The 12,314-nt window shown below is 37.1% G+C and overlaps 1 protein-coding gene across 2 annotated transcripts in view; it reads right to left on the bottom strand.

The window, feature by feature from the left end:
• Positions 1-1,471: 1,471 nt before the first annotated feature.
• The window catches only part of SLCO4C1 (solute carrier organic anion transporter family member 4C1), a 29,330-nt gene continuing 18,487 nt past the window's right edge, over positions 1,472-12,314 (bottom strand). Inside the window, exons 9-13 of one of the 2 annotated variants that reach the window (XM_063422785.1) lie at positions 10,142-10,295; positions 8,429-8,616; positions 6,365-6,429; positions 3,913-4,050; positions 1,472-2,312 (exon numbers count right to left, since the gene is read on the bottom strand). In XM_063422785.1, coding sequence (XP_063278855.1) covers positions 2,179-2,312; positions 3,913-4,050; positions 6,365-6,429; positions 8,429-8,616; positions 10,142-10,295 — 679 coding nt within the window. In that variant the 3' untranslated portion in view covers positions 1,472-2,178. The remainder of the gene's footprint in view (positions 2,313-3,912; positions 4,051-6,364; positions 6,430-8,428; positions 8,617-10,141; positions 10,296-12,314) is intronic. The other variant, XR_010083479.1, reaches the window with a different exon arrangement.

Here is a 12,314-nt window from a genome sequence, read left to right as displayed (position 1 = left end):
CCACGTCTTCACTCTTTCCTTTTCTCTTACTCGAGAAACCATTGATGTTTGCAAGTTTTCATCTGCGCAGTAAAAGAGTTGATCTCGCTCGGGCTGGCAGATGGCCATGTGATCTCTGCTAGGCAGCAGTCGGAGCTGTCAAAGTGAAGTATTTCAGGCCACAATGGGGGACGGGCTGCGCCCAAATCTCAGGGGCGCGGGCCAGACCAGCAGCCGGAGCTGTTTACGGTAGAAGATTGTTAGGCGGCCGTGCTGGGGGCAGGGGGCAGCCAAGATCTCAGCAGCCAGGCTAGGACTCAGCTGCAGCACGCCGCGGGACAATGGCCTCTCCTCCCTCTGCCCCATGGTGGCTAGGGCCCAGCCCAGCCAGGGCTGCAGCAGAGAAGAGCCTGGCCCTGCCAGGACGGGGCTCAGCAGGCTCCCTGAAAAGGGGCTTGGCCAGCGGCAGAGCCCATCCAGCCCAGCCCGGCTCCACAGTCAAGGGGGTGCTGGGCCAGCCCGTTACCTGTTCCCAGGCCAGAAGCATGAGAGAGATTCCTGGAGTTTGTTCCCTTTAAAATGTGAACCTCACAGAGGCGTGTCCAGCTCTTTAACTGGCTTATCAGCACGCCTGTTCTCAAAGGCAACCAGCAATTGGTTTGGCCAGGCACGGACAAAGCTTAGTAGCTTCTCTTAAAAAAAAAAAAAAATCACTTCCCTGGCTGGCTCTTTCCCTTCTCACCAAAAATCAGTTAATGCAAAACTACCACAATCAGTATTTCATTCTTCCAAGGGTAGTTAATCTCTTGCTATTAGCCTGTTCATCAGGAGACATTCAGCTATATGAAGCAAGCAAATCCTGCCCCATTCCTTCTCTCCCTCAAAACCATCAAGGCTTGTGCTTTCACAGGGTGTAAGTCTATTTTGCTTTATTTCCTGAATTCTCTATTTACACATAGAGGATCTTGAGTTGCATACTTAACCTCTACCTAATTTAACAGCTACATTTAAAGAATTAAACTTGAGCCATATGCTGTAATCCTTTGTTCTAGCATTTGCTTAAAAATCTTGGCAGAGTCACTGAGCACAGTCCTTGTAATGCAAGGAAGAGGGCACACAGCTTCGTAGGAGTGACACGAACAGCCAATGCAGCAGAAAAAAAACCTTATTACCAAAGTAAGGCAAGTGTAGAGGATGTTTTACTCATTAAAATTTCCCTGTCAATATTAGATGATATTTCAGTAGTAGGCAATATAATTTAATATCTGATAACAGTGGCTAACTTGTGACCACTTGCATTGTGCTATACAAATATGGCTTTTAAAACGTGACTCATAACATAATAAAAATATAAGTCAAAAAGAAAATAAAGCCATATTTTAGTTTTGATGCTTCCATACACATTCTTGCTAGCTTTCAGCATTGTTTCTTGGAGTCAAGAAAAACTCGGTCACATTTGGAAATAACAAAGCATACAAAGACGTAGTAAGAAAAAAGGTTTTATTTCCAAATATTTTATTTTCAAATATTATAGAACCATTTTAAATGCTTAAATAAAGCAGCTGAACAGCAAGTTTCTGTATATATTCCAGATAGAAACTCAAGTACTTAAATTAACAAATACTTTGATTTTGCAACCCAGCTATTCTATCATAACTATTTACATTTTCCTACAAATACTAAAAAGGGAATTTATGCCATTACGATAACATGTAAAAACATTTCTAAAACAGCCAAACTCACACATTCCCAAGTGTCCTACAGACAAATCCCCAAAGGCACTAGCCCAGAGTATGTGCACATTAAATCCTTTTTAAACATACACAGTTCTCTTCAATATACCAAATTACTTATTTTCTCCCACTTCAGTAACATTTAGGGATAAATGGGGCTCATTCAGCTCCGTTCAGTTTATTTTTCCTGTTTTATGATCAGAGTATTCCATCTTGTTTCAATTAAGTTACATACTAGACTTTTAAAATTACACTGCAAATTTCAGTGTAACTTCTTTGGATACCCATAATGGAATACTGAACAATGTTTAGCAAATTAGAAAATAGTACAGATTCAAAATATTTCAAGTTTTTCAAATGTTGAATATGATCTTTTATATTTAGGCAACAGCGTACAAGAACTTCGGTATAAGTGTTGCAATAATATTTATTTTTTACAGTTTTCTTTCCAAAGTCCCTGATTTGCTCATAATTTATGTGTGTGTATAGCAGATATCTCTTTTGAAGTCTTTCGTGGCAGGGATTTAATTAATGGTGGAGGTTTGTAGAAATACGCTGCCATGACCACAAAGATGATTGTGATGATTTTGCAAGCAGCACCTGAATGCAAAGAACAGGAGAGTCTTTATCACATTCACTTTCAGTTGCAGACACCGTGTTTCACTCATTTATAAAGTCTCACATGGTGACTTACATACACCCTCTAAGACTGAAATTCATTGCCTCCATTTAAATGTATTTTACATGAATGGCAAAGGGCAGATAAAGACAGTCATCCAGCTGAATTCAGACCCTTCACCTGCCTGCCAATTTTTGCTTGCAGCAGCTATTGCTTCAGTTCTGTATTTCTTCACCCCATTCTAGCCTGAGGTGCAAGACTTTCTTGTTTCAGTACTATCCTTCATTATATCAATATTCTCCTCTCTAGAAACTAAAACTTCCCACATAGAATGCCTGTTAAGTAACCTCTCATCAGCCATCTTAAAAGATTACAGGAAGGCGTTTGTGCAACTTGGAAGGCCAAGGAGAAGGACAAAACAGGAGAGATTGTATTTGATCAGAAATATGCCAAGAGATCCTTAACCTCAAGTTGTGACTACTGCTTTTTCAGTTTCGGGTTTAGACATCAGTACTTCAGTTTATAGTTGTAAATATCACAGTTGCTAGAAGACAGGACAACAGCACTTATGTCAGATGCAAGCCTACCCTCTCTCTCACTGGCATATATACCTCACATTTGAAGGGAACAGATTGTTAAACAAGTCAGGATTTTTTCTGACTAGTGTTCAGAGATATTTTCAAGAATTTTATATAAGTTATGGAAAAGAACTGACATATAAAAAGAGGAAGAAAGCTCCCCAGACCTTAACTGCCAATGCTGCCAATGCACCAACCCAGATAACCACAGAATGGTTTGAGTTGGAAGGGAACCTGAAGACTATCTACGTCCAACTTTGTGCTGGGGGCAGGGACAGCTTCCACTAGATCAGATTGCTCAGGGCCCTATACCTTGAACACTTCCAGGCATGGGGCTTACATAACTTGTCTGTGCAATCTGTTTCAGTGCCTGGCCACCCTCTCAGTAAACAGCTTCTTCCTAATACATAACAAAACCTACCCTCTGAGTTTCAATCCATTACCCCTTGTTCCATCACTATGCTCTCTTACAGAGTACTTCTCTATCTATCTATCTTTTTTATAGGCTCCCCTTCAGGTCCTGAAAGGCCTCAATAAGGTCAGCTTAGAGACTTCACTTTCCCAGGCTGAACAAACCAAATTCTTTCAGCCTTTTCTTTATAGGACAGATACTCCATCCCTCTAATCATCTTCACTCCCCCAATCATGCTCATTGCCCTGAACCCACTGAAGTGTCTTCAGGTGAAGACAAACTGAAGTGTGAGCCAGTGCCTTAAAAATCTAGCAAATAAAGTGTGACAATGAAGCAAGATCAATGACTGAAACTCTTATTTGTTAGTATTAAAAGAGTTTTTAAAGTAACCTTTAAGGTTTACATACTGTGGTGTTTCTCTTTCCATAATATTTTATGAACATTACGAAATTTTTTATGATCATTTCATGAAAAAGAGTTAAAAAACACTGCTGCTCAAAATGAAAAGTTTTATTTCAAAATAATTCCCATCTACTAGTCAGGGTCAGTGTATATATTACCTAGTATATGTATTTAATATAAAAAACTTACTTATGCCCATCAGCAACATAGCCATTCTTTCATTGTCATATACCCAGCAAGCTCCTTTAGTTTCACATTCACTAATATCCCACAGAGTACAACTCTTGTCTATAGCAACACCAAACAAAATTGGTCCAGGAATAGTACCTAAAAAACACAGTAACATGTTAGAATGTTTGAGTTACATGGCATACCTGGTTTTCATGCATACAGTGAAATGCCAAGCTGGTGGGGAAAATAAAGTGGGAGAACCAAACACTGAACATAACATTTTAATCAAAGTCATAGGCCTCATATTACACAGTAGGTCTGCATCTGACATTGCTGTCAGTTAATAGGTATGCATAGAGTTAATTTGTTACACAGTTCTCACTTTGTTAAGCAAGAAGTTTATTCAAATACTTGAGCTCCTTACCTTCCTTGGTCTTCACTGGGAAAAAAACAAACTAAAATCAGCAGTTAAAACAACTAATTGAGGAACCAGGAATTTACTTGAAAAGGAAAAAGTAACTTTCTTCTGATCACACACACCAATCTGTTCCAAATTGAGATAACTAAATTGTTACGTTAAATGTTTGGTTACACATTTCTCCCCATTCCTCAGATTCCTCAGCAAAGCTTCCAGTAAAAATCTCACAAAAAAAAATTCTCACACACAAAAAAATTCTCACAAAAAAAAACAAAAAAAACAAAAAAACAAAAAAAAACAAAAAAACAAAACCACCTCACAAAAAAAAAAAATTTAAAAAAAAAGTGTTTAAAATTATTCTTGCACAGATTTTATTAACTCTGTGTGATTTTTGTGTCTTACAATGCACAAGTGTCGAGATATAATCAATTTTAGAATAAACACACCAGGTACATCACTGCATGTCTACCCAACCTACCTAAGACCTAAACTCTCCTAGAGCTAACCAAGTAGCTGTGTTCATCACTAGGTCTTTAGCCTAAAACCCCTGTGTAACTCCTAAAGCCTACAGCAAAAATATGTTGCTGGTAGGTAATGCTCTTAACTGCTGCCTTCTCCAGTCATAGTGGAAAAAGTTCTATCACTCCACAGTGAAGTCAGGAGTTAGAGGTCTAGCATAAATACCTGAACTCCAAGTAAAGTGAAACAGAGAGGCCCTCATACAATGCTGAGCACAGTCTTCCAGCTAATTTCTACCTGTGCGGATATTTGCTTTTATTACACTTTTTCAGTAGAATGACTTAGATTAATCACAGTTTGAATATAGCAAAGCAGAACTCACACTGTTAGATATGTGGTCTTAAAGGAGAGGGAATGGCTGCAGTACTAAATATTGGTATAAAGATCCAATCAGCAGCTGTGTCTTGTCCCAGCCTTAAATTACATATGCCACTTAAAAACAGTCTGCTATTAAAACAAAAGATTTAATTATGCCTGAGAAAATTCAAATGTATGTGGATCAGAAAATACCTACACTTAGCTTTGTTTTACTTAAGGAGATTCATCTGTCCTACTGAAATGCTGGAGATGCTTAGATTTAGAATTTAAGTATTATAGTTCCCATATTATACTCTGTAATTATTTATTATCAAAAATTTCAATAAATGCTAAAAGTAGTCAGACATTTTAAAGGAAGGAAGAAGAGAAAAGGCTCTACATATTCACTTTTCTTTTAACTTCTGGATTTCAGATTGTACATGAAACTGTTTTCTAATTGATGCCTTAAGTTTTAGATTTTATGTTTTCCAGATTCTGTGCTGCCTAGGTGTGTAGTTCTGAGCCTCATATTAAGTGTTAGTAAGCTCTCTTCACAGAGTTGGTAGACAAAACAAATCCTTTTCCTGCTGAAGGCCAAGAACAACAGGTACAACTTTCAGGCCCAAAAGCATAAACAGTGGACTGAAGAGAGAAAACAAAAAGGATGAGACCTCACAGCCTGAAGCTGTAACTGACAATTAAACCCCAATATGCAAATGCACCAAAACTTATGAAGGTGTCAGCCCTTGTGACCCATCATCCATTTTGTGAGCATTCTAAGTCTACCTTGGGTGTAGCCCTGGTCAGGCTCTTGTACTGCCCAAGGTGTACTTAAGGGCCTTTCAGTAAATATCTACTTTTTTCTCTAGCTCTGTCCAGTCTCTCTTTCAAATCAGCCTTCCCAAGGCATCACTATTACATCAGTTTTTTCTTATCTCAGCTTTCAGAATAGGCCTTCTTCTGGGGAAAGTAGCAGCTGATGCCTTTTACTGAAAGAATCACTGTTAGCTCTATTTGGTTTGTGCTCGTAAGAATGAGAAAGGCTATAAAGAGCATGAATGCCCCTTTAACAAGCAATTTGAATCCAGATGCTACCTTACAAGTGTATCCTATAAGCCAATGACAGACTGCTTCAAGCTCCTCTGAAAGCTTCTTAATGCAGTATTTAAAAGTCTAGAAAAAAATGTCAAATACGTAGATTATTCAGAGGCAAATGTTTCAACAAGAAAGTCATACCCAGTAGTCGCAGAAACACTAACTGTACTCCTAGAGCAAACGACCGCTGTTTGTCTGGCACACACCTGTAAACAAGATTTGCAGTTTAAGAGAGAGTAAACAAGTCCCACTTGTGTGCTGTGTCCCTCACTGAATATGCTTTTTCTCTATATACTCTTTTAACCTGGTAATTGCTGGGGGGTTTAGAAATTCAGTGTGCAGAATGAGTAACCAATTCCAAGTGATGTTTAGATAGAAGATAGAAAAAACTCCAACAGTCCATCAAGAAATTTTAGATTTATCTGGTTTAACAAAATAGTATAAATAAAAAGGAAGCTTGCTTTCAGCACCCTGATATACTGTTGAACATTTTTTTCCATAGAGCAACTGAGGAAATTAAAACAGTACTAGGAAGCAATCCTAGTACTGAGCTACTATACCTAAAGAAGCAATACATGAATTGAGACTAGACTACAGCACAGCACAACATGATGTATTTCCATAACCTTTGCATATATTCACTTGACCTTCTAAACAAACTGTGCTGGCCTATGCTATACAAACCAATATAATCATTTAACAAGTAGCAGAATTTACCTCTTTACCTATTACCTATCTTTTAAAAGATATTTTTCCAGGAACAAACACATTCTCCTGATAATGTCTTAAAGATGCTACCATAAAGGTTAAATACAACCTAACTTGCTTAATTTATACAATTTAGTTTCAGAACTATTTTCTTTAATAAACTGTATCATGTCTTTTAATAAATTCCTAGTGTTGAAAAAAAATCATATTTAAACATTCAGAAGTTATTCCCACACTCTGGAGTATGTGTGAGAATTAGCCACATCAAAACATCCAAGATGAGCACTTATCAGCAATCATTGTTAGGATTTTATTACCCATAAAGGCAATTAAGAGAAGGAGAATGAGTTTCACATCATGCAGGTGATTGTTTTCAGTACTAGAAGATTGTCATTAATATGAGTTTAAGTTGAAAATTGCACAAAACAGGCTCAGTGAAAAGATACCAGAATATACTGTAAAATTTACTGACATTTAGCTATTTAAATTAGTTTTTGAAAGATTAAACTATTTATAGTCCTTTTTTTCCATAAAAACTATTCCACTATTTCAGCTGAAATAGAAGCTGAATTATAGACGAAACTCAAATATCCAAATACTATTTTTTAAAACTATTAAATAAAACTATTTCAGCTCGATTTTGAAGATAATGTAGAACTTCATCCTATTCTGCCCCCACACTAATATCAGAAGCTGTTAATTCCAGATTTACACCAAAGCTGGATAGGAGGCTGCTACGAAGCATTATTCTAGGATGTTACTGATTTTGTCAGCCCCTTGCCAAGGGGCGTGTAGCCACACAATCCTCACAATTACGCCTCATGGATATCTTTTCACTAGAACTATTAGAAGTACAAGTAAAACTTCAAAATAAAGCAAAGCAGCTCTAAATTTAGAATGAGAAGCATATTTTTTAAATAAAAACAAAAAATCTAGCTTTCACACACGTAAGTTTCAGCAATTTGGAAGACAGCAAAACCACTGGTTAACTTGCTATCACAATTTATATTAATGGCCATCATACATACAATATCAGTTTCATGGGAATTTGTCTACAGTTCCTGACAGACTACAATTTTTCAAGCTAGAACTCTGACTTGAGACAGGAATCTAAGGTTTAGAATACAAGACTAATTACTATTTTGTCCTTTTCCTGATACAATTTGAAATGCAAACACTATCAACAGACAGGCTAGCCAAATATTTTCTTCATCAAAGCACACAGCACATTTATTCCCTTTTGCTTGAACTAAAACAGTCAAGAGTGTTCCCATAAAATGGATTTTGCTACACATTAGAAAAATTTTTTTTTAACAGATTCAAACCTTACCTGCTAACAAGAGTGCACAGTGGCATGACTGTGCTCTCCTTAACGTACTGCTTGCTTACTACACAACCATGTTTAAATAGTGCATTGCAAAGCAGAACAAATAAAAGCATTTCACTGATGTTAGTTTTCAAAAAAATGTTACCTTTCTTTCAGGTCCAAAAACATACCTGAGAATGGCCACAGTTGTTGGAGTAGTAGCCATAAATGTAAAAACAACAGCAAAAAAGAAGAAGGTCAGGAATAAAGGTAAAAATTTGCATTGTGTTGGACATTTCCCAGGGACAGCTTCATACAGAAAGTCTTCTGAACCATTTTCTCTTTTTGTTTTCCCAACACAGGAACAGTTGTGGTATGTCTACAAATAATTTATAAAACAAAATTTAGCTCCAAGAATGACACAAAATGACACCATTTTGGTAAATTTCCATTGCATTTACATCATACAAGACAAGAATAAACATTGACTTTACCACATGGGAAACAGTCAATTTCCTAATGAGCACGTGACACTAAACACTAATTTTTGAAACTGCTTCATCAGAACTTGACTGATCTACCTCACCTGAGCAAAAGGTATTTTTGGCTTTTTAACCTAAAAAGACAGTGATAGTCTCTTTTTTGGATGAAGCAAGCTTTTAGTGACAAGCGTAAAGAACTTGCAGAAGTTGGAGGCAAATCATATGCAGAGAGGCAAGCTCTACTCTTGAGACTTAAGGAGCAATATAGGACCACTTCTATAAGCAGGTAAACAAATGGAATATACTCTTCATCTAATCCACAGAAGTTTGTTTTCAAAGAAAAATATAATGTGTCAGTGAAGTTTCAACAGCAAGAAGTAGTTAGTCTCCTACCTTTTCTTATAAATTATGGATAATACCTCCACTCATTTTCCAGCATAAAAAGTATAAAGGCCTTTCCTGGGTCAGCTTGCTTTTTGGATCTCTCTATACTGCTCCCACATCCCTGCTTGAGAGTTTAATGTACTAGTAGAGACAAGCACAGAAAGGCCCTCAGTTCTGGGAAGCCTTGGTAATAACCCAGGCACTTGATAGTCACCCAGGCTTACCATTCCTGCATCAGGGGCTACTGACATTCAAGTTTTCAAAACTAATGGAAGCAAGTTGTCATGTATACAATAAACATTGCATTTTGCTTGAAGATCTAGGTAAGAACTTCAGGTAATATCAAGACAATTGCTGACTTTTCTGATTGTCAATTCTATTTAAAGTACATTTAGATTTAACTTATTTTCAGTAACAGAAAGTCTGGTAGAAGTGCATTGGCAGAAAGGCATCACACAAGTGAGAAACACTGGAGCTAACCAGTAAAACCTTACAGAGAAAGAAGGCCCAGAGATGGGGAAGAGTGATGTGCCCAGAAAGCTCACGGAACAATGTAGGCTATGAATGATCAGAAGTGTTGCACAGAAAGCCATACAGAAAAGAAACAGCTATACCACTTCAGTAAATCAGCAGTGGTATAAATGCATCTCTCTGAGTTCATTAAGAGAGTGGAAACATTTTTGTAAGTTAGTCAGATCAGCATGAACAAAGGAGTGAATGGCAGGGAGTGTGGCTCCACCCCAGCATAGAGTGTAAAAGCCCAGACAACTACCAGAAACATTTCAGAGCAATGGGCTTGACCTGGCTTCAACCCATGTATGCCTTCCCAACAACTGTGGAGGCCCAGCACTGTGACAGTGAACACGTTAAGGGACCAGCAGTGGGAGTCACACTGGTACCATAAGTGAAATGTGCATTGCAATTGTTGGATTTTGTAGGATACAACCTACATTTGTATTGTAGGGAAGGACATTTTGAAATATAGTGCATTTTACAGGAAACCAGAACAAACAATGTCAGCTATATTGTATAAAGTACCTTTTTCACGTTGTTAAAAATATAGGAGGCACATCCTGCAAAACAGGGAGAAAAGTACTGGACTTCATCACTGCCACAAACTGGGTAGTACATGGAGCGCAGACACTTGCAGTTAGCATTGCACAGTGCTGTTAAGTTATATAGAGTGCCTGTTCTGAAAAGCAGAAGTTAATAGGCGTTTAATAAAGCAGCTGAAAAACAGAAGATATGTAAGCATAGTAATTTTCAAAATACTCTATTCATATTATTTATGCACTTAGTTGTTTAAAAATAAGCATAGTAGTTAGAGCTCTAGATTTTCCATTTTTTATACACCTAGTTATTTTTATGCTATTATTCCTTCCCAAGATTATACCTACAATTTCACACAAGAGATGACAAAATTCTGCACTTCAGCCCAACTCTTTTATTATCGTCTCCCTCCCACTTAGGTGTTTGAATTTCTTCAACTTATAATTTCAAGAAAAAAATACAAGATTAAAACCAGTATTTGGAGTTGTTTATTCTACTGATCATACTCTAAGATTTTTCCCCTTTTTTTGATTTGAGTGCAGCTGCAGAGCCATCCCATTTTTACTATTTTTAACACTGCCATGCAGACATCTAAATTGTGTGAGCACTAGTAGGACTGCACACGTTTAATGCAGAGTGCAATGGCACCTTAAAGATTTTCCCTGGCTGTTTGGGGAATAGGTAACAACTAACAGAGTTTACTTTGACTCTTGCATACTATATTTACTTTCAAGTCAGCCATTTACTTCCAATACAGATCATCATATGGTTTTATTTGAAGTAGTCCCACTGTATTATTAGCATGAAAAATCACTTTGGCATGTGTGAGGACTGTCCTAAGGCATAACTGGAAAGAATAAAAACATCCTTTGATTTTCTAACAGTACTTCATTAATAAGTAAGGAATTTTCACAGGTTAAAAGTTCAGTCAGCTAAAACCAGGTTACCGGCACTGCCAGGAGAGCTTAAATATTGTATTGTAAAATGAAATTCCACATTAATTATCTAAAAGGTATGTTTCTTTGTGAGAATTTGAGATGGCAAAAAATACTAAGAGGAGAAATAGTTTATCTAGGAATTAACTTACACACATTCAAACTTTGAATGGAATATTAGGGGCATCATAACTACATAAAATCTATTTTATTGTAGTACAGCAGAATCCCACTAAATTAATTTGTGCTACAAGCCCAAGCAAACTAACTTCAATTCTCTTATGTATGAAGAATGAGCTACAATGCACCCTAAGCAAATTCACTAATCACAGATTTGTACATTTAGTGCCTTGCTAGCCTGTGAGGCATGCAAAGTTTATAAATATTTAATCAATTTGGTGAAATTTGTCCTGTTTACATGTGCAGTGTCTCTTTCCCCTGACCTCCAAAGCTGGACTGAACACTTATTATGCATAGTCAGAGAAAAATATTTTGAAAAGATACCCCTGGCTTTTCTAAAAAATCTAGCAGATGAGGCCATCAATTGCTCCTTAAAAAACTCTATCGGAGTTTTTAAACAAGAGTCCCAGAGACATCTGGAAATGAACAAAGTACAGAAATAGTCACTGCATTTCTGTTCCTTCAAGTTCTCAAGGAAGCACTGGGCAATAGAATTTGGCAAAACCCATTGCTTGAAGTGTCTATTAGACAAACCATGTTAGTTCTGCTGACAGCCTAATTTAGTAATAAACAGTGTTACTAAAAGTAACATGCTGTTTTCATTAACACAAACAAGTGATCCTGTGCTCATATAATTCTGAGACTAAACCTACAAAAGCTTCCCTCACCTTTCCAGGCTATTTTTCATTAGGAAGATAATGCTTGCCATGCAGGATTTCTTGAAATTCTCCACAAAACTCTACATCAAATTCCAAATCAACACTCAGAGCAGTCTCATATTTATTCCTTCTAAAATAGCATAAGCAGGAGGCAAACATTTGGCTGTTCTTTCACAGTTTATAAATTTACTATTTTTTTAGAGCTACTACTACGTATTTTATTTCTTCATGGAAAACAGTTTAAGAACTGGCACTGTATTAGTGCCAATAGCTATTCTGATGCACACGTCCAGTAAAGTATAATCCAACATGTAACACTGAATAAGGTAGAATTGAGCCATTTTTTATAATGGATACCAAGGGGAAGATATATATTTCAGGACCAGT

Source organism: Prinia subflava, chromosome Z, assembly GCF_021018805.1.
Source record: "Prinia subflava isolate CZ2003 ecotype Zambia chromosome Z, Cam_Psub_1.2, whole genome shotgun sequence".
NCBI classification, from domain to species: Eukaryota; Metazoa; Chordata; class Aves; order Passeriformes; family Cisticolidae; genus Prinia; species Prinia subflava.
This window is presented reverse-complemented; position numbering and strand designations above follow the sequence as displayed.